Source organism: Macrotis lagotis, chromosome 6 (assembly GCF_037893015.1).
Source record: "Macrotis lagotis isolate mMagLag1 chromosome 6, bilby.v1.9.chrom.fasta, whole genome shotgun sequence".
NCBI lineage: Eukaryota > Metazoa > Chordata > Mammalia > Peramelemorphia > Peramelidae > Macrotis > Macrotis lagotis.
Window position 1 is genome coordinate 45,447,210 of NC_133663.1, and position 23,602 is coordinate 45,470,811.

The window sequence follows — 23,602 nt, forward strand, 5'->3', positions numbered from 1 at the left end:
TCAAACAGACCTTGGATCAGATTTTATTCCTGCAAACTGGGGATCTGGTAAAAGCCTGATAGGACATGTCAATTACTCTATTAGGGAAAGAAGGTACAACTGTATTTCCTGAACAAGATAAGCACTTCAGCTAACAGACAAACAAGGTATCTCAGACAACTCAAGTGTGTAATCTCAGATTTTCTGTAAGCAAAAAAAAAAAACAAAACCCAATTGATTTAGGTTAGTTATTAAATATAATACTTAAAGGCACATTACACAGGAAATGAAAACTTTTTATTTAACTTAAATTTGCTTAGTTTTATATTTAGGGTAAGTATAAAGGCCCAGTTAATCAATTCATTAGACTGGTCAAGGCAAGACACTTGAGCTAGACAATAGGATTTAAAAAGCGGTTGGTCTTTTAGTAGTTCTCTTGTAATCACAAAAATGGTATTGTACTCAGGATATATATATATAGATATATATTTTTTCCCATAATCTTAGTATAATGCACTGTTCACAATTTGCAATATTTGGAAAACCATACAAACAGGACATAACCAAATTAGAGATGTTTGACAGACTTTTGTAAAGTACTTGGGAATGTCAGCTATTTTCCCAAATATTCATTTTAAACTACAAAAAGAACATAAATTCATATAAAATCACAGCAGATGTTAACAGACATCTTTTAAGAAAAAAAAATCAGATATTAATTCAATTTGCCATTCCCCCCCTCCCCAACGTGACTAAGAAATAAAGTTACAAGTAGTAATGCCTGCATTTTAAAACAATTAACTGGCTGAATTAACCCTTTAAAAAAAATATAACTATACAGTATTATTGCACTCCATGAATGTGCAGTATTCCAAAACATGCCAACACTGAAAGACTGTCTTGCACTGAGGTTTTCCAAGAAGTTCAACGAGGCTGCAAATAAAGCATCTGGTCTGTACTAACAGTGTGCTGTCTTCAGTACAGGCCTTCATTGGCGCGAACCACGCTGCTCTTGCAAAAATCCATTAATGCCTGAAATACATTGATAAAGAACATATTGTGTCAAACCACTGATTTCAGAAAAGCTGCCCCCAAGTCAGACTCAAGACCAAAGAGGGTGAGATCTCCTCCAAAGTAAACATGCCTTCATTGCCCTCACTGCTAGAATTTACTGTCATCCACAAAAGGCCCCTCCCCTTCCAATCTACCTAGGCACATCTGTGATGGCCCCAGATGGGAGGGGGCTTCCCCTGGAGGTTGCTGTCCTTGGCCCTCCTGTGCATCAAACAGGCCCCCTGAAGGCTGGGGCCCCTTCACTAGTATCAACAGTACTTGGAGACCCGTCCAATGATACCCCCACTCATGGGATGTGACTAGCCCACATCCTTTTCTCATACATTTTCCTGGAACCTTCATCTTGCTCCTTGGCACAATTTGTCATCAGTCTATTTTTTCCCATTGTTCATTTCTTCATCACTCTTTGGACCACTGGCAATTTTGATTTTTTGGAAACTGATTCACAGCCAACAAAGTCTATAATAAGGAGATGGGAAAGCTCAGGATTGTTGAAAACATTATACAATTGCTCCACTGCAGCCCCTAGCCAGGCTGTTTCTCCTTATCTGTCTCCACCTTGCTTTGCCTAAGCTGAGCTAAAGGGTCAACTTTATGGACTCTCTGGACAACTGTTTATCCTACTACTGGTCACAGGCACTCTTCATACATTTGGTTTTTCCTGTGTCAACTGCTGGGGTGAATTTGTTTATGAGACTGTAGATCCTGTTTAGAAGACCAGGCTCAATACGCTCAGCCCAATAAACAAACAAGAGAGGAGTCAGAAGGATTTCTTTCAGGGGATCCTACTTCATGGGGGACTCTGCTCCAGACAAATAGAGGGAGGAGCTGTTAGCTTTCATGTTTTGGGTAGTATATGAATTATCATCAGGCCAAAAAATTCTCAGTTATTACCTTTCTCAGGGGTCTTGTGTAGCTTTTATTGAATCTTTTTTTTAACAGTCAATAAATAATAATAGAACAATGAAATCTGAATCCTCCCCACACATCCTTTGGTTATTACATAGCTGTAAAGATGTAGTCTGATGGGCAGTTTTCAAATGAAGAAATTAAAACTATACATAATCATATGAAAAAATGCTCCAAATAGGTTCCACCTCACACCTATCAGATTGGTCAAGATGAGGAAAAAAGGGAAACGATCAGTGTAGGAGAGGTTATGGGAAGATTGGGACATTGATGCATTGCTGGTGGAGTTAGGAATGGTTCCAACCTTTCTTAAGAGTAATATGGAACTAAGCCCAAAGAGCAATAAAACTGATCATATCCTTTGACCCCAGCAATATCAACATTAAGTCTATATCCAGAAGAAATCACAAAAAAATGAGACATCTCACATGTTCCAAAATATTCATAGCAGCTCTTTTTTGTAGTAGCAAAGAACTGGAAATTGAAGGGAATGCCCATCAATTGAAGAAATGGCTAAACAAGTTATGGTACATGAATACTGTGGAATATTATTATTCTATAAGAAACCATAAATGGTCAGACTCTAGAGAAGCATGGAAAGAATTACAGGATCTGATGCTGAGCAAAGAGAGCAGAACCAAGAGAACATTCTACATACTAAAAAGTGCATTATGAATTGATCAATCTTGATAGATGTTGCTCCTCTCAGCAGTTCAGAGTTAGGATAATCCTGGGAGACTGTCTTAACTCCAACCAGAGGAAGAAAAACAAAACAAAACAAAAAAAAAGCCTACAGAATCTGAATAAAAATTTCTTCTTTCCTACCTCATGGTTTTCTTTCTTTTCCCTTAGTCCTAATTCCTCTTTCAGAAAAATAATTAATCTGTAAACATGTTAAACAAAAATGTATAATTTACAGTGTTTACTAGTGTGTTCGTCATTGGGGGAGGCAGTTGGGAAGGGAAGGCGGAAGGAAATTATGTAACTTATAAATATGCACATGCATGTGGATGAATGGTGAAAAACCCTTAACATGTAATTGGAAAAATAAAATATCAATTAGGGGAAAAGATATAGTCTGATGCAGAAATGTAGAACATTGTTTGTTAAAGGCTGTCCCCTTTCTCATAATATTTTTAAACATATGTGCAATACTGTGTAGATTCTTTTTGGATCTTTTTTTTATGAATGAGAATGGCATCTGGTTTGCTAGTTACTGATGTTTTCTTGATCATCTTTTCTGTAATAGTAAAATAAATGGTTTTTCCAAATGTTTTATATACTCACCCACCCTCTTTCAGGTATTTCAAAATCAAAGCTTTAATAGTTTTTAAAATTTGTGTCTGTCCATACATACCTCTTCTGTGTACTTGGTCCAGTCCAGTTGGTCTTTTCTATTCTTTCCACTTTCCCTTCCCAACTGCCTCCCCCAATGACGAACACTCTGGCAATATCTATCTCCCACCTCATGCAGAATAGCAGGGACTATAATAATAGATTCCAAATGGAGTGGTCAAATGTGATTTGCCATTTCCTCCTCCAACTCATTTTACAGATGAGGAAACTGAGGCAAACAAAAGTTACATGATTAGCTTGTAAGTGTCCAAATCTGGATTTGAATTCAGGTCTTACAGATCCAAGACTCTGTGCTTTACCTAGTAGCCCTACTAAGCTGCCTTATTAAACAGTTACTATAAATGCAGTAATGATCCAACTATATCATTCCTTAACTATCTTATTAACCAATTAATTTTTAATCAAATAGTAGGTAGACCATATCCACATCTATCTACTGGGCAAGGGAGCACATGGTGATTGTGTTGATAGTTCTTTCAATCTACTTTAAGAAGGTTTGCTAATAATACTAAGAAACCTGAGTCTCAAAGGAAAAGCACAACTACAAGCACATCTTGTCACGGTGGTAAATTCAACAAATGATATTTTTGTGTTAATAGTTCCCATAAAGACATTAATGAAAAAGACCATTAAAAGTGGAATCAAAATAGAAATACACTTCGGTCCTGTCCTTTGCATTACTTACAAAAGAGTTTTCAGGGCTGAAAGATGGGGCTATGATCAATGATGTGGGATTGAATCCATATGCACATTGAGCTTCATTTCGTTGTCAAGAATTTGAACAAGCTGCTGCATTGATGGAAGGTGACCAGATTCCAGCTTTGACCATACTGGTACATCTACAGAAAGAACATAATCCAAATAATTAAAGATAATTCTACAGCCAACTAGAATTTACAAACTTTTACTATTCTAAGAAATCAAAAATTTTTCCTAATGTACTTCTCGAGGCAGCTTGGTGCCAACAAAGGACAGAGAGCTGGACCTAGAATCAGGAAGATTAATTGAGGCTGAGTTCAAATCCAGTCTCAGACTCTTACTAGCTATATGACCCTAGGCAAGCCACTTTAATCTCCATCTGCCTCAATTTCCTCATCTGTCAAATAGGGTTAAAAACTGCTCCTCCTTGCCTCCCTCCCAAGATTGCAGTGACAATAAAATGAGATCATAATTAGAAAGTGTTCTGTAATCCTTATAACACTGAAGAAATGCTAGCTGTTGGGCAGCTAGGTGGCACAGTAGATAGAGCACTGGCCCTGGAGTCAGGAGGACCTGAGTTCAAATCTAGCCTCAGTCACATAATAATTGCCTACCTGTGTAACCTTGGGCAAGTCACTTATCCCCATTTCCTTAAATAAATATTTAAAAAAAGAAATGCTGTTATTATACGCCAACTTTTGATCGAGACTGAAGAAATTGATAAAATCTACAAAGAACAATATGCTCTAAACCATGGATGACAGTGCCCTCCACAGCACTAATGCGTATTATTCTCTCATAGCTGTGTTAATGAACAATTTTTTATATTACAATTTAAGACAGGAAAATCATCTTTAAGCTTGATGCTGACTGAAGACTGAATATAGCATATTACAATATGAAAAATATTCAGATCTCACCATTTAGCGTTATTTCAAATGCACCTGTTGACATACATTGGTTCTCAATCATGTTACTTAGGAAGAAAACCATCATACACGCATAGACCTAAAAGAAATAAAAAAGATTCAGTGCTGCCATTGTATTTCAAAGAATGTGAATTTTAAGAAGAAAATACATATGATGGGGCAAACTCAACATTTTCTCACTGAAACAATTTTTTTATCTAAAAAATTCCATTCTCTTTCTTTCACACACTTCTACAGTCTACGTACAAACTATTATTTCTATTTCTACCATCCAATTTAGAGTAAGGAAATGATTTTATAAAAAAAACCCAGCATTAATTCAGTTCAAAGATTCTAAGAAGCCATATTTGTGATTTAGAGAAAAGAAATCTATCTAAAAGAAGACACCCAAGAGTACAAATAATTCTAAGAGCAAATATACATGGTTCACTGAACATCTTTTAAAAGTATTTATTCACAAAGGAATAGTGATGCAATATTCAGCAACTTCATGCAGAGACCTGTTAAAGAGTTTATAGGACTAAACATAAACAGGTTCACATTCCAAGCAAATTATCATGGGCTCATGAGAAAAATCACTTAGCCTAACGGTCACTGACAACTCCAGGTACATTCAGCCACCTCAAGAATGTCAACCTGCCCCCTCATTACCAGAACCCTCCCCAGTTCCTACTGAAACAGCTTTAACTCACACATTCTAAAGTTTGGCAGGACCAAGAATATCTACAAGAAAGATTCTTCTGGGCTATCCAGAGGGAGCTTAGACAATTATATCCCAGTAGAAAGTCAAGAAAAAGCACAAGATAGGTCTCTAAAGGTTTGGACAGCAGGAAACCAATCTTTCAATGGGAAAGATTAAGAGACAAATATAAACAATAATGGCTATTTCTATAGTGCTTAAAGATTCATAAAGCAACTTCCTCACAACAGAACCTGGGGGAAGTAGGACAAGGTTCTTTCACATGAGGAAACTGAGCTTTTAGGAGCTCTACCCCACAGTCTGGATTCAGGATCCAAACCCAGATTTCCTACCTCCAAGTCAAGAAGACCCATGAGGTTACCTGACATCCTTAATGCAAGAAATCATTAGATTCCAAAAATGGAAACACAGCAAATAAATCCCAAAGCTAAGTTCCAAACTCTTCCAATAATAACACAATCACACATTTTCAAGTGTCAATGTGAAATGAAGAATCAGTTACATACCTTATTTTCTTGGCCCCATTGCCATATGCTAGGAGCCTGCATGCCAAAGAAAGCAAAAGGATCCTTGCCAACAATTATTAAGCCTATTAATACTAGTTTGAAGACTGACAGGAAAGATGCTATGTGTCTATCAAAAGAAGAGGAAAATTAATTTTTATTATAATAACCAACAACAAACTTAATATAAAAATAAGATTATATAATATTTTTAAAATTTCTAGTTTGTACTAAACATGTATAAATATATATGTATCTGTATATGAAAACTTTACTATCCCAATTCCAAGTCCTGTCCTGTGCTTTTCTTTTCTCTTATATATTATTCCAGACTTTTGTTTTTATTCTTCACAAGAAATTGTTCCTTTCTAATTTTGTTAGCTCAAAAATATAAAAATATTTCTAAAAGGCATATATGAAACTGTTAAAAAACTGAAGTATTTTCTAAAGTTTATTTTTCAGTTTAAAAAAACCCACTTTTGAAGTAGGCCATGAAAACATACACATGTACATACTGAAAATATATTACTTTAAGAAATAAGCTCATCAAGGACAGGTACTGCTTTTAAATTATCTTCTCCCCAATACCTACCACCAAAAAAAGGTACTTAACATAATGTTTCTTTAAATGACTATATTATCTTGATTATGAAAATATGGCACTTAAAAAAATCATTTTATTAACATTTTTGAGTTCTTGATATTTTTCCTCCATAAACAATGTATTGAGATTACAAAAAAAAGTTAAAGGTTTTGCACAAACAAAACCTATATGGTTAAGCTTAAAAGTTTAACTAATTCAAAAATAATCTTTCGATTTTCTGATAAAGGTCTCTTTTCCAAAATATATAAGGAACTGATTCAAATTTATAAGAGTCATTTCTCAACTGATAAATGGTCAAAGGATATGAAAAAGGCAATTTTCAAAGGAAGCAATTTTCATTAGCAATAACCCACATTAAAAAAAAAAGTGCTCCTATTCGGCCTCAGTCACTTAATAATGACCTAGCTGTGTAGCCTTGGGCAAGCCATTTTAACCCCATTGCTGTGCAAAAAAAAAGTGCTCCAAATCATTGTTTGAAAAACATAAATTAAAACAATTTAACATAAGGTCTTCCTTGGCTTCTCCAAAATAGTCTCATCATTACATTTGTGTAGCCATTCCCCTAATTTATCAGCATGCCCTTATTTTCTAGTTCTTTACTAGAAGAAAAAAGAATTTCTGTATTTTTATTCATATGGATCCTTTGCCTCTTTTTTTGGATAAAGCCTAATAATGATAGGTCAAAAAGCATGTAAAGTTCAGTAGAAACTTTTTTTGTCCCCTTGAATATCTTTTCTTCTGATAGATCAGTGTCTTGATGTTCATACCTTCAAAGACCCATCTTGTGCTTTTTCTTATCTTTCTACTGGGATAAAATTGTCTAAGAAACTAAGGAAGTGCTGAAAAATTAGGAGAATGGTTGCACAAATATAATGATGAAAAATACAGTTTTGAAGAAGCCAAGGGAGACATGTATCATATCATAGGATGGAGCAGAACCAGGTGAATAGTTTATACAATAAAAATAACATTATCAGGACAAACAACTTTGAAAAACATAAGAACTTTGATCAATGTGATAACCAACTATGATTTCAGATGCTAACAACCACTTGACTAAAATGTAAAATCAGACACATATTTTTCTGGCTATGACCAATGTGGAAATTTGTTTTGTTTGTCTATGCATATTTATTAGGAGTTTTTGGTTTTTTCAATTGCTGAAGCAGGGAAGGAGTAGGTGGAAAATAAAAATAGAGAAAATAAAAACTTGTTAAATTAAAAAGTAAAAATAAAATTTTTAAAAAATGTATGAGCAAAGTGTTTAAAATAGAGGATAATTATCTTTAAAATTTTTTCAACATTAAAAATATTCTATTTGTATAAAACATTTAAATTATTTGCAAAGAAATACCGTAAGTGTTAAAGAAAAAAAAGTAAAAAAAAAATACAAGGCAAATTGACTTACTATGACCAAAATGTTGAGTTTAAACTGATATCAATTTAATTAAACAAATCCCTTAAGTTCATTAGTCAATCACTTTTACTAATATACTCACCTATATATTGGTTGAGGGAGGTAATTCTCTCCTTCTATGCGGATGTCTGGGTACCGCTGGCTAATAACCCGCATGTACTCCTCAAACACCCGCCGATAGCCTCAGGAAACACTACGAAGAAAAATGATACTTCCATTAAATGTTTTAGAACTATTTACCAAGATTTATCTTGGAACAGTTGTAAAGAGTAAGATAGTAATTACTATCCCTGTCAATATCAAATGGTTCTAGTTAAAAACACTTTAAACAATGGACTAAAGCCAACAATGGCTAGGCATTAAATTCCTACTCATCCATCCTTTCACCCTAAAAGGCGTATATTTTTAGTTTTTTAAAAGTGTCTCAGTAAATAAAGCCTTTGCACAAATTATAGGCCTTTGAGGCATTAGTTACTTTCATAGAGCATACAGCATGGGAGAAATGTTATACTAGTCCATTCTTCTGAAATTCAGGCTTGGAAGTGATAAGAATTAAAGTACATAGTTCTTGATCCAGCCTTTCTGGAGAGCAATTTGAAATTATACCCAAAGGAAAAATCAAACTGTGAATACCTTTTGATTCAGTAATATCGCCACTAGGTCTGTATCCAAAAAAAAAAAGGGTAAAAATTCCACATGTACAAAAATATTTATAGCAGCCCTTTTCATAGTGGCAAAGAATTGGAAATTGAAGGAATGTTCATCAGTGAATAATAGCTAAACAAACTGGTATATGTATGTGATGAAGCAGTATTGTTTTGTAAGAAATCATGAGGGATGGGACTTCAGAAAAGCCTGGAAAGATTTGCATGAACTGATGCTGGGTGAAGTGAGCAGAACCAGGAGAACAGTGTTCACATTCATAGTAACATGGGATGATGATCAATTATGACAGACTTGTTCATTTCAGCAGCACAATCAAAGTTAATTCTGAAAGACTTGTGATGTGAAAAATACCATCCATATCCAGAGAAGGAATTATGGAGTTTAAATGCAGACCAGAGTTTATAATCTTCAATTTTTAAAAGCTGTCTCATGTTTTCTCTCTAACATTTTTTCCTTCTATTTGTATTAGATTCTTCTTTCACAACATGATTGAGATGGAACGACGATTAGCACGATTATACTACACTAAAGTAACACTATACATATTAGATTGCTTTCTATCAGAGGAAGGAGGAAAATGTTAAACTCAAAATCTTGCCAAAAAAAAAAATCATTGTTGAAAACTACCATTGTATGTAGTTGGAAAAATAAACAAATTATTTCACTTTTGTAAAGATAGAGAGTTCAACAAATGACTAATCAAGAAATGAAAGAAGAAAGGGGGCAGCAAGGTGACACAGTGGATAGAGCACTGGCCCTGGCATCAGGAGGACCTGAGTTCAAATCCAACCTCAGACACCTCTGTGGCCTTGGGCAAGCCACTTAACCCCATTTGCCTTGCAAAAAACCTAAAAAAAATGTAATAGCCTGGAAATAACATTATGTAATATTATGACCCAACTTTCTAACTACAGCCAATGAAAAACTTTACTGAGCTTAGAAGTGCTGTGTTAATGCAAGTTAAATATTAAAGTTTTTTTAAAGGGCAATATATGTATTTTTGTACGGGTTCTCTAAAAGAATCTCAGTGACATTTCTGTAAGTTAATTATTTCTATTTGAATTGAATAATTTTTTTTAAAAAATTCAGACTAGTGGACTCTTCCTCAACCAGATTTTGCTTGCTAACCTTTCTCTTCTGACAAATTTTGAGTAGGAAGATGAGGACATGGAACAAGGGAAAGACAATAGAAGTTACTTAAAATAAAGCAAAGACAATCTGCAAGGAGGAAAAAAACTGTTAACTATTTTAATTTCCCCCAAACGTTGATTCTTGTCACTAACATGAATTTTCTTAATATGTATTATTGTCTTCTAAATTAAACTATTAAAATATTCTAATTATGCAGTACTTCTAATCTCACTATATTATTGCTCTAAAACATACATTTGGGGTCCTGGTCTCCCATTTGCTTTTTTTACTCTCATTTAGTAAAGCAAAATGAATCATTCATTCTTATATAAGAGATAAAGTTAATTCAAATCTAGAAATAACATTTTCCTTTCAGTTGTTTAGAACAAAAGATTGCTTCAAGTAAGCAAGGTTTTAAAACACAGAGCATCAACATGGACAGAAGGTTTGGATGGCAGCTCATATTTACATTTTGTGTTTCCTTTTCCTGTCAAGTTTGGGGTTAAAGCATTTTTGGTTCAGCTGAATGACACAGAAGCTGCTGTAGCTAGAGTTCATTTCTAGTCCTTTTCCTAAGGTGAATCAGGATCACAGCAACCTCTGCTGGCCCTCTGCTAGTTTTTCACTGAAGACTTAAAACAGGGAGAAAATAAAGATGAAAATTGAGAGGGCAAACAGAGACTCCTTCTACTCATTTGCAGTCTCATATATAAACTCAGTTGAATTTACCCTTTTATTGAGTTATCTATCTTGATAAAAAGCAAAGGAAGTGCCATTTTGAGAAACCTTAACAGTTCTAAAGGAGAAAATAATATGGAGGAACAACTGTCATGGGAGGGTTACTTTTTTTTTAACTGGGGCACAAAGGATCCAAGAGCTGTCAAGACCTTGTAGCCCCTCCCCAGTCCTCCTCAGAACTAACAATCACTTCTAGGTTATGCCCAACAAGGAGTCATCCCACTTCTGCTGGAAAACTCCAACAAAAGCTAACACTTCCAGAGGTCGTGCATTTGGGATAGTTCACATTGATAGAAAGATTTTTCTGTGCCTAAGTAATATAGTATCTGAAAAAAGAATGGTATTTACATGTTACTTACACATTTCTCATACCACCTTATATACAAAATTTACATATATATTATATATATATAAAGAGAGAACTGTCATCATAAAGTCTTCATTTTGTTATTTTAAAATATAAAAAAGATATAGGTTTTAGTTATTTTTAAGGAAGCTTTTGCTAAATTTTCAAAAAAATCTATTTTATACTGTTCTGAAAGTTATTCAGTGAAAAACCTGAACAAGTCCAGTGTAGGGGGTAGTATAAAAGTTGGGGTGGTGCTAGGTAATGCAAGGCATGAAAATGGTACCTTACCAAGCTATGCTGCCAACCTACAAGTGATTGGAACTGAGACAGTCTGGAAGCTCTTTAGAGAATAGACTTTAGGCATAAGCCTCCTCACATTAAGTACTGAATTGACCCCTTACAGACCTGAAGGGCTCTTACTTCTTTTCATTACTTTGGTTCCTACTTGCCCCGCCTCCCCAGTCTTATACAAAAGCAATCTCCACTGTGACTTCACATCAATTATTCTCAGGTCCCTGGCACCCTTCAAGTCTACAAGAAGTCTTTCCAGATTCCCCTTCTGGTTAGTGTCTTCCCTGTGTTGCTTATCCCCAATTTTTTTTTTTAGGTTTTTGCAAGGCAATGGGGTTAAGTGACTTGCCCAAGGCCACACAGCTGGTAACTATTAAGTGTCTGAGGCTGGATTTGAACCCAAGTCCTCCAGACTCCAGGACCGGTGCTCTATCCACTGTACCACCTGGCCCCCCCAATTTATCTTGTTTGTAAGGCACTGCTTGCACGTCATCTGCCCCATTGGACTTTCCTTCTATCTCTGTATAGCATAGTGCCGATCTGATTGACTTTTAAGAAACTGCTGATAGAAGAAAAGAGCAAACCTCTGCTTAGAGTGGGACTTTGGGCTAATCCCTCTTCTCTGTAGGGTGAAGACTGCCTCAAAAACTCTGATTCAGAAGTATACCACAATCAGGCAATGGTGAGGCTTTGTAAAGGACAGATCTAAATTCTAGAGCAATTAAACTGGTAAAGAATTTATTAAGTGCTACAACATGCAAGTCACTGTACTAAGTGCTGGGAATACAAGACAGAACTTTCACAAAGTTTTCGTCTCAATGTGGAAATATGTCAAATACAAGAGTCTATACAACTTTTGCTGGAGTGTTCTTGGCTGTGAGGAGGGGAGGAAAGGGGGGGAAGGTGGTAGAAAAATGTGAAATTTATAAACTTACAAAGGCATGAATATTGAAAACTACTTTAGCATGTAATTGAAAAATAAAATAAAATGAAGGGGGAGGGGACCTCGCAGCCACCAGGAAAGATACACAAGGAGAGAACAGAAACAGAAACATTGGGGAATCAGCAAAGTCCTTGTATGGAAGGTGATGCTTGATCTGAATCTTCATGGAAGCTGGAAATTCCAAGAAGTAGGTAAGACAGGTGCAATTCAGATATAGAGGATGATCTATACAAATACAGGAGTATCCTATATGGAACAGAGCAAATAGGCCTGAGTTTAGAACACAACATAAAGAGGAAATGATATGGGCATTCTGAGTCAGATGTCCAACAGGGATAGTCTTCTTGAACCTTCAATATTTTGTCACTTGTACCTCCGAAGCATTACTATTGTCTTTTACGGATGTTCTAGACTAAATGATGTGATACACTGCCCTGCACCTAAGGACCAGATGCTCCAGAATTATGTGATAATGGTGTTTCTAGCATTGAGAACCACCTTTTAAATTTTGGAATTCTTTAACATTTACCTCTGTCCTTTTATCACCCTCAAAGTTTAGGAATTATTCTTAGCTATTTAGGGTTCAGGAAGGAAGAGAAGGAGGGATGTTGCCTTATTTGTTTATTCTATATTTAACAGTTCATTGTTCCTGTCAAGTTTGAGGGGATTCAAAACTTAGCTGTGTATAGAAGCAGAATCCATACTTGGTCCTCAAAGATAGCTGAAAATAGAGGCAGCAAGAAATATGACTGAAAATAGAGGCAACAAGAAATATAATCCGATGATGTTGCTATTTATTTTTTGTCCTTTGTTCTCAAAGAAGACTATGACATCAGGGAGATGATGCCATGACATGCATAGGAACTGAATTTGAGTGAGGAGGTGCTGAGTAAGTCACAAGCCTCACTTTCTCCTCCAGGGTCATCTGGGTCCAGTTGCCACATAAGAGTCAGGACAACTGGGTAGGGCTCTGGATGCCAGGCAATCAGGGTTAAGTGACTTGCCCAAGGTCACAAGCTAATAAGTATGAAGTGTCTAAGGCTGGATTTTGAACTCAGGTTCTTCTGTCCCCAGGACCAGTACTCTATCCACAGCATCTCTTAGCTTCCTCTGCCATTATTTAATACTTATTGTAATATTTATAAGGTTGAGTGTTAATATTGAACTGGTGTGATGGATGGTAGCTTTATAATAAGTTGACATTTCTTTCATCTATTTATTCATTGGTCTTTGCAAGGCAAAGTGGCTTGCCCAAGGTCACACAGTTAGGTAATTATTAAATATCTGAGGCCACATTTGAACTGTCTTCCTGACTTCACTGCACCATCTAGCCGCCCCCCCCTTTCATTTATTTTTACAACTGCTTTTTCTCCTTTAATATTGAGGCAAGTCAACTTCTGTACTTTTGATCAACTATGATAATGTGTATGTCCGTAAAGGATCTGAAACTTAACCCTTGCTGAGCCAAATCAGTTTTCCAGGGACACCAGCACCTACCCTTTCAGAACCTATCCTGGAGGCCCTTACCACTGTACTCAGGTTTTTTCTACTTATTTCTAAACTTCACAACTCCAATTTGAAGCAGAATCCTAATCACCCCTGCCCTTTGGCTTTTAGACTGCTTATGTTTCCTCTAGTCAGGGAGCAGTTCCAATTTGCCAGTAATCATTCTTTCTCCCTCTTCATTTGTTACCACTGGGTTTGGTTTTTTTATACTTAGAAGGGAAAAGATTCCTAAACTTTCCTTTAAACAGCACAGTCATGCCATACATATTTTTTAAAGACATTTAACAAAAATAAAGAGAACATGTGAAAATATACATCAGATGGAATGAAGACATCAAGTATTTTCTCAATACCTTATACAAAAACAATTTATTCAGACTAGTCTAGGACATATGCTATATTTCTGTGTATTAAACCCTTTAATCCACTTCTTCCATGCACAGTGTGTCACCGTCTCCTTCAAGAGGTGGCACTTCCTCAGTCATAGCTGCATTGGCTCCTTCAATGGTTGAATCATCTTCACCAACTCCAAGACTAAATTTAATCATCCTGTAGATCTGATTGACATGTGTCTGAGGAGCTTCCAAACTGAACCCAGACAACAGCAGTGCAGTTTCATATAATAAGATGAGCAGATCTTTCACTGACTTTTATCATTCTTGTCAGTCTCTGCATTTTGCCATAGTTTCAATAATGAAATAGTCAGGGTTTCTCTCCAAGTGTCTCTTAGAATTTGACCCTTCATTATCTGACAAACTGTTCATCATCATGTTTAATGATCACAGACACCTTCTCTGCAACCAAATAGGCTGAATAAAAACTAACACCAAATTGACCAATCATAGAGCTTTATGCACCAGCCTGTATCACTTCCACAAAGCTTCCATTTCAGACTTTGCTTTTGGATCAAGATAGTTGATTAAATCTGCTTTGGTCATCCCAATGCCAGTACCCATACTTTGTTTGAAATGATGCTAATATTCAGCTCTTTATCAGAGTTTAGTTTACTTTGATCAGTCAGACTCTCATATCTGACTTTGTCCAAGACATCAGATGAATTTGAAATGAGCTCTCCCAGAAAGATCTCTTTATTAAAATAGAACGTATTAATGATTAAAGACATTAACTGAGCAATTTCTGCCTGAAAGACCGAAGTCTCCATGCTTCCTCCTCCACTGGTTGATCCTGCATCTGTGCTTCCTCAGGCATCTTGGCAAAAAGAGCAGCTGGCAGCAAGAGGAAAGAAACACTCCCAGTCTCAGAAGCACCTTTTCCAGAAGCCTCTGGAGCCTTCCAGGTGTCACTATTCCAAATGCCACTATTGTTGCTGGATATCTTGTTTGGGTACCTCCGGTACCTATTCCTTGCCATAACATGCTCCAGACCACTTGAATTTGTTTTCTGGTGTTTAATCACAAGGAATAGTATTTTAAAGTTTGTAGAAAATGTATTAGAAATGCATAAGTAATAAACTATCCAGACTAGACCAATTAATCTTTACTGATGCTTCATTGACTGTCCTTGACCCTCATTATCTTCTAGGAGTCACCAATACTGCCTGTTGCTCTAGTCCTGGACTGTCCTGAGAATACAAGATCTTTCAGATCAAAACACCTCTATGTTGATTTAAGATGTAATCACCGGGGTGCTCATTCATCCATTCTAAAATTTCAGGCTCATTTTCAACCAACCAGTATTATATGATAGGCTTTTAGTGGGGAGAGGGGGACTTGAGAAATGATCCTTATCATTTGCCAAAAGGGGATATAAAAAAACTATCAAAATATAAAAATTTTTCATATCCAAAACTCAAAATAATTCAACCATACTACCCCTGGCAGATTCCCTCAAAGTTCACCTAAGAAAATCTTTTTCTTTTATCCCTTTATTGAATCAGCAGTAATGTTTTTCTTTATAATGCTACATTTCAGAAAATCTTGTTAAGATTATGGCACAACAAAAACAAAATGCTTTTGTTACCTATGCTTTCTTAAGCACCTTAAAAGGAAATAGGTTGAAATTACACCAGCAATGATGTTACAGATAATCTAAAATAGAAGTTGATACAGGACAACCTCTAGATTTGCTGCTGGACAGAAGGGGAAAAATTCTTGCAAAGAATGCTGTTTTCAAACATGAGAGAACTGGGTATAATGAAGAGGCATCCTAACATGCAAAAGAGAGGATCTATGTTTTTCCTCAGGAAAATAAAGAGGCCAGATCCCTAGATGAAGAAGGAAGAAGGGAGAAGAGAGAAAAAGATTTGGAATAATTTTTCTGGAGAATGCCATAGAAAACAATCAGATAAGAACAAAAAGACTGCCATGTAAAGCAAGAACTCAATTGAGACTAGATAAAAACTGTGTATTCAACCCAACTGGCATAAATAGACTTTCTCCAGGGTCCTGTAGCACAATGAGTAAAAGGAAAAGATCATGACAAGAAAACCCAGATTTGGGGGCCTGACAAAGCATGGCTGGCATCTTAAAAGCTGCTGGTAATCCCAAAAGACAATTAAATGTAAGTAGGATAAGGGGTACAGCTAGGCGGCAAGTAGATAGAGCACTAGCTCTGGAGTCAGTAGGACTGGAGTTCAAATTTGCCTTCAGAAACTTCATGATTACCTAGCTGTGTGACCTTGGGCAAGTTACGCTGTCATTACTGACTTGTGGCAAGAAAAGTATTTCATAAAGGTTATATCACTGAAAAAGATACAGTTCAGTCATGGAGAGTGGTCAGAGTAAGGAATAGCCTATGGAGAGAGTCTACCACCATGATAATACACCTGAAGCATCACACTCTTTCTCCTCCATTTTGGGTCAGTCCCTGGTGGAAAAATATATACAAAAGTAAGAGTATGAAACCAAATGGGTTGCCAAACATCATTTTCTAAAGCAGGTCAAATGGATTTACTGGACAACAAGTGAATGAAAAGTTTCCTAATACAGACCATAAAATCACACAGAGGCAAACCATGGTAGTGGGGGAGGGGGGGGAAGAGACTTCATCTGCTGCAAGTCAAAATCTGTTAAAAGCAGGAAGAAGCAAACAGTTTGATCTAAAAGAAGACAGAAGTTACAAGGGCAACTTGGGCTTGTCTGACTCAAAAGGAATTGTGGGCGTAGGAATGGCATGAAACTGAAGAGAAAGTGACTTCATCTAACAATAGAAAGGAATAAAAACATCTAGCACATTCTGGCAGGTACAGACTGAGACTTCAGGAAAACTGATTTCAGAAAATTCAAAGAAAAGATATGTAGGATCTTGTCATTACAGTACTGAGTGTATATGGATCATGGGAAATAGGTGATTATTTTTAGAATTATGACCAGAAGAGAGACAAATCATCTAAAGTCATCTTAATCTGAATGCACTTGTTTCTAAAACTATTTTGATAACTGTATTTCACTATAACTGAAGCCAGTTGTACATTTACACACACACACACACACACACACACACACACACACACACACACACACACAAACAGATTCTGAGAATAAACCATATTCTAATTATCAAAGGGGTCCATGATAGGGAAAAAAGTTAAGAACCTCTGACTTAAAAGAATTCAGGAAAAGGAAAGGACAATATGAAAATCTCGGACTAATTTATAAGGAAATGAACACATTCAAAATGAAAAGGCATTAATGTGGCACTTTAAGGTCGTCAAAGTTATTTATAAAGAATAATGTAAAAAATTCTTATTGAAAAGAATTACAAAAAATAAGTTAAATGACTGCCATTATAAAGATGAGGAAAGTGATGTTTAGAAAGGTTAAATCACTTATTTAAAAGTCATAGTTAGAATCAAATATGGAATTCAAAACCAAATCTCTCCCAAATGCAAACTGGTATGTCACACTATCTACTGGAAGGAGGCATAACAAATGATAAGGATAGATACAGAGTCATATAAAATGATAACTGTTTGATTTGGTCTTTTCCAATAAAAATAATGATGTGAAAGACTTGACAAAGTCTGTATTTTGTACAGTCAATAAGAAAACATTCCAAGTAGTTCAAAAACAAAAAACCCAACCTTAAAGGACCATATAATTTAAATCTGGAAGGGAACTTAGAGAACATTCAGACCAACCTTCTGATGAGTTTAAGTATTTTTCAAGATCCCTTTTCTGGAATTCAGACTAGAATAAGCAAAACAAGCCTACAGAAAATCAGTCAACCACAATTAGAAGACAGCATTACATTGTTTATACACAATTAAAAGGTATTTTCACATCCATTTCACTTATTATCACAACACCCATGAGATCATCTGACAAATGTCTTTATCCTGAGAGTATAAAACTGAGGTTCAAAGACATTAGTGACTTATAAATGGTAAAGGGGGGATCCCCAGCCAGCCCTTAACAACATCCAGCACACTAGCCTTTCCACTATACCCCTGTCTCAACTGTACACACAAATTCAAGGAGAAACCTGGGCCGTGCAGGGTGGGATGGTGAACATCCCTACTGTGGGGGAAATGGCGGGGAGGGGGGAGGATTACAAGGTGTTTGAATTGAATCTTGCACCCATGGGGGGGGGGGGGGATCAGGCTGCTTGAGAGGAGTTAACTGGTCCCATCTAAACACTGAGCATGTCCAGCTTTGTGTAAACACTGCACTTCCAGCCCAGGCAAGAGAGAAAGACCAGTCTTAAAGCAAACAAGCAAAATAAAAAACTGGGTGAAAATTTCATTGGTATTTCTGTCATTTAATATTATCTTCCTTTTCCATCTCAATTCAATAATTATGCTTCACCTAAAGTCATGAGAATCTTTTTGCTCCTTCGATCTGTTTGTACTACTGTTGTTGTTTGCCCTTAGTTCAGACCACATCAGGGAGGTGATGTCTTTTTTTTTTAAGGTTTTTTTGGCAAGGCAAATGGGGTTAATCATTTGCCCAAGGCCACACAGCTAGGTAATTATTAAGTGTCTGAGGCCGGTTTTAAACTCAGGGACTCCTGACTTCAGGCCCGGTGCTCTATCCACTGCACCATCTAGCCACCCTCTCTGGTATCTTTCAAGTCATCCAAATATTTCCAAGTCCATTCCTCCCCAGCTTGTACTCGGGACTCCACCTAGCCAGCGCCACCCCTAGGGAAGTGATGTCTTGACAAGCAAATGATTTGAATGAGGGGCTCCTCTGGAGCCATCTGCATCCAATGGCCAGAAAAGAATCAGAATGACTGGAAATGGCCTTAAATTCTAAGTGTCCAGAGAGGGAGATCAAATCTGAATTCAGGTCTTTCTATCTAGCTGCCCCATCTCTACTACTAAACCTAAACTGAGGTCCAGGATGCATCATGTCAACACCACATAACCTGGACTCAGAGGAGCTCATTTCAGACTTTGCCCTCTACTTCTTTCCTGTGTGAACTTCAGCATGTTCAGTAGCTCCTGCCCTCTTGAGATGATTGCCAAGCCATACCTGAGCTATGAATGCTGTAGAGCTGGATCTGCTCACTGGAGTACAAAATGGAAGTTGTCCTGACAGCAAGAGGGAGACTTGCCTGTCCTTGATAACAGCAAATTCAAGTTTACAAACAATTAAGTTCCACTTCGGTCATACAACCTCTTCCCCAAATTTGTCTCTCATGAACTCGTTTACAAATGCCAAGCCATGCCAAACGAGTAAGCTATCATTTGGTAGCTAAGAGAACGATGGATGAGCTAATGCACTGAAAAGGAATCTATTCTCTTAGTCTTTTTTCTTCAGCTAGAAAGACAGGAGAGTATAATGAAGAGAGAACCTGGAAGCTAACAGTGTGATTTGGGTTTCTGTGTAACTTTGGACAAATCTCAACCTTTCTAGGCCTCATTTTTTTTAATCTGTAAAATACACGGGTTGAACTAGATGATCTCTAGTGCCTTCTACTTCTAGATCTCATGATATGAAAACTTTAAAAGAACCTAATTGAATTTCTATTATTTCAAAATTTTTCTCTGCTTTTAGTTACAAAGGAATGCTGTCAATTTTAGCTTTTAGAAGATTTCTACCCATGTCTAAGAGCTTTAGTAGTATACATATTTAATAATATAAGACATAGGAATCAAGATTAATATGCAGGGGCAGCTAGGTGCCACAGTGATTAAAGCACCAGCCCTAGAGTCAGGAGTACCTGAGTTCAAATCCATCATCAGACACTTAATTACCTAGCTGTGTGGCCTTGGCAAGTCACTTAACCCCTTTGCCTTACAAAACAAACAAACAAAAAAACCCCACAAAACTAATGACTGTCAACAACAGGGAATGTGTTAAAAGCAAATTCATGTTTTTCCTCCCTCCTGGGAAAGGAAGACAGAATACAGAAAGGCAGGAGAGTAGGGGGCAAAGACTGCAGCAAAGAAGTTCCCAAACTCATTTGACAGCCCATCACTTAAGGATTAAAGTCAAAAAAATGTAGGTCCTGGTTATTTAGAATATCTGTTCAAATAAAGAAGGGCTGGGGCCAAAGTTAGGAACAATAAAAAAGGAAATTAAACCTACTTTCATTTTGAAAAACTGGTATCCATAACACCTGAGTGATGAAAACAATTTCATAATATTTTAAGAGGGAGATTTCACTAGCATTAGTATTTTCTCATGGAATGTCTATTCACATTTCCCATAATACCAGTTTTCTTTAGAACAATATCCGAAGTGTTGTAAGGGCAATGTAACACTGACATCTAGATTTTATAAAGTACTTTACAGAAATATTTTCCACTAATGCAGATCATGCATCTCCACAAATCCTCAGAAAAGATCCATTCAAGATTCTGGGACCCTTCTACTAATGGTAAAGTCTTGTCACAAGGTTTCTTTCTCCCTCAGAGTTAGGAAATTTGTGACTGGCACTAAGGCAAAGAATTATGAGGTGGTTTCATTTCTTATGATTTATAGGTGCTTATTAAGGAGGAGGCAATGCGTGCCAATATCAAACCTCACCACCCAAGAACAGCCAGTGCACAAGTGTCCGATGTTCAGTCTCCATCAGTCAGACTTTGCAGTGCTCTCACATTTTTGTTAAAGCTAAAAGGAATCTTACACATCAAAAAGCAAAAAAAGTGTTGAGTTTAAATTAGGAAATGTTTCCAACTGAAATAGCAACATAATTTTCTACTGGGTGGCCAACTTGTTTATCTCGTTCAATCTTTTTTCAGTCATATCTGACTCCTTGTAAGTCCATTTTGGATTATTTTGGCAAAGATAGTGGAGTGATTTGTTATTTCCTTCTTCAGCTCATTTTATAGATGAGGAAATTGAGGAACACACAGTTAAGAGACTTGCCTAGGATCAGACAGCTTTTAAATGTCCAAGGTCAGATTTGAATTCAGTAAATCTTCCTGACTCCAAGTCTGGCACTCTCTCCACTTGTGCCACCTAGCTGCCTGAGGAATATTAGGTGAATCTTTTGTGGAGATATATACAAAAATAACAAAGCATGAAACTGCCATCTAAAATAATATTAGAGTCTATTAAAGTGATACCAATACTTTACAAATATGTATCTTAAAACACTTAGCAATGATCCAGGGTTCTGGACTCCAAGTCTAACCCTCTTTTCATTGTACCAAAAAGTGTTTCCTGATTCCAAATAACACAGAAATTTAAAGAAAAATCTGTCTCAATGGGTTGTTTCATTCACCAACTCTATTTGGAAGGTGTTTTTTCTAGTCAAAGATAGCACAAACAAAAGGATTTCAATTCTTAAGCTCATTAAAACGGTTTTAAAAAACCGTTTTATGTTTGTATTATGTTTATGTTTTGATACCTTGGTAACTAAAAATGTTAACACCTTGTGATCAAGTCAACTTCTCAAAACTTTAAGTAACCAAATAAATCACATCTTAAAGGCAGGAAAAAATATCATGATGAATATCATCTTTTAAAGTTTCAATATTCCATTAAATGTTATAAACTTAATTCTGTAAAGTTTTACATGTGTAGAAGGAACATGGAGCAAGTTTTTTGACGTTTGTTATAAAACTCTTACTATCTCACACTGAAATTTAAGGTTTTTACCAATGTCAAAAAAGGTTGGGGTTCAAGGAAGGAAAAAGAGCCCTAACAGTGCCAACCTTGTTTTTTTTTGTTTTCCTTTCTTTGCACCACCTTCACTGGTGTGTGAAATAAATCTACACAAAATAAAATTCACTCCTACACAAATGTAAAAACTGAAAGGAATACTTGGTTATGCCCCAGTTAAGAAAACTTATTTTAGATTAAAAATTAAAAGCTCAAATAACCACAACTTTTATTTTGCACATATCCATGTCACTATCAAAAATACAACCTACCTTATCACTCTGTCAATTTACAAATAAAAACTAAATACTCAGGGCGGCTAGGTGGGAAAGTGGATAAAGCACCGGCCCTGGAGTCAGGAGTACCTGGGTTCAAATCTGGTTTCAGACACTTAATAATGACCTAGCTGTGTGGCCTTGAGGAAGCCACTTTAACCCCATTTGCCTTTCGAATAAACCTAAAAAAAAAAAAACCTAAATACTTAAAAATACTATAGCCATCTTGTGGCATTTAATAATGATCAAGACAGAAGAGAAGGGTTTTCCCTTGTTAAAAAATAATGCTGCCACCACCACTATCTCTCTCCCTCTGGTCCCATTTGTGTATAGTGTTGCTATGCTGATGTAATAGCAGCACACCAGAGCAATATTATTAAGAGTTGGAAAATAGAATGTCAAGTTCAAAACAAAAAATTATTTACGCTAAATACAACTTGCTTAAAACAAGTTTAAATCACTGCAATATTTCATGCCTCGTTTACAGAATTTATTTGTAACTATAATTAAAGAACATTTAAGTTGAATGTTCCACATAAAATTCAAATAAACCAGAAATTAAGAGCTGGTTTAAGTCCCAAATCTGCCATCTCAGGTAGGTCGCTAGAACACCTTGGAGTCTCATTTTCTTGATCTGTAAAATGGGTATAAAAATAATTGCAAGACCTACCTCAGTTCTGTGCAAGTTTAAATGAGAAAGGACGACGGCAACGCATGAAAAGCACTAAAGGACAAAAAGAGCCGTGCCGGCTGCTCGCCCCAATCCCGCGCAGCACCGGCCTGCTCCCGCAGGCGCCGGGGGTCGGGGTCGGGCCCGGGCTGGGCCGCGGGCCCCAGGGTCCGTCCGTGCCGCTTGTGTCCGACTCCTGGGCATCCTCCGTTTACAGAGGAGAACACGGAAGCGGCCTGCCCAGGGTCACACCGCAGGCCGGGTCCTCTGGCCCGGGGCACCTAGGGTCAGGGGTGGCCAAACCAAGAGGGGTGCGGGTGTGCTCGGGGCACTTTAGGGAGTCGGCGAGCTGCCTCTGCCCTCAAGGTCGCCCACCGCCTCCTCCTCCCGGCGAGGCCGCCTGGGACTGTGTTCAGGTTTCTGCGGGGCAGCGGGGTTAAGCGGCTTGCCCGGGTCATTAGGAAGCCGGACTCTTTACTCTGAAATTTTTTTTAAAAAAAGCCAATGGTTTCTTGCCAATTTCGTTACCCTTGGCTCCGTGGGCAGCACCTGCAAGCCCGCGGCACCGAGCCCGGCGGGGGCCCCGGCGCCCGCGCCCTCCTCCAACCGCCCTGCCCCGGCCCCGCGGCCGCACGTGCCGCCGCCCCTCCCCCGCCGCGCTAGGCCGCAGCCCCGCCGCGCTCACCAGATCTGGAACTTGAGCAGCGGCCCCGTGGCGTACTGCATCCGGAGCCGCCGGCCCGGCCCGCCGCCCGCGTCGGCCGCGGCCTCGCCCAGCAGCGCCGCCGCCGCCACGAGCAGCAGCAGCGGGAGCCGCATCGTCCCGGAGCCGCCGCGGCGCCCTGGGC

At 37.5% G+C, this 23,602-nt stretch overlaps 1 protein-coding gene across 2 annotated transcripts; it reads right to left on the minus strand.

Annotated features, from left to right (window-relative positions):
- Nucleotides 1-254: 254 nt before the first annotated feature.
- Nucleotides 255-23,602, minus strand: SELENOT (selenoprotein T). 2 transcript variants are annotated; one of them, XR_012469342.1, is made up of 7 exons: nucleotides 23,440-23,602; nucleotides 8,253-8,363; nucleotides 6,153-6,279; nucleotides 4,938-5,025; nucleotides 4,004-4,157; nucleotides 1,377-1,512; nucleotides 255-1,011 (listed from the first exon to the last, which is right to left on the minus strand). XR_012469342.1 is itself a non-coding variant. In XM_074191074.1 (6 exons), exons 1-5 carry the CDS (start codon nucleotides 23,571-23,573, stop codon nucleotides 4,039-4,041), a joined length of 579 nt encoding a protein of 192 aa, XP_074047175.1. In that variant the 5' UTR covers nucleotides 23,574-23,599; the 3' UTR covers nucleotides 255-1,011; nucleotides 4,004-4,038. The 2 variants fall into 2 exon arrangements, 1 of the variants encoding a protein (XP_074047175.1); XM_074191074.1 differs by lacking the exon at nucleotides 1,377-1,512 and having other exon boundaries at nucleotides 23,440-23,599.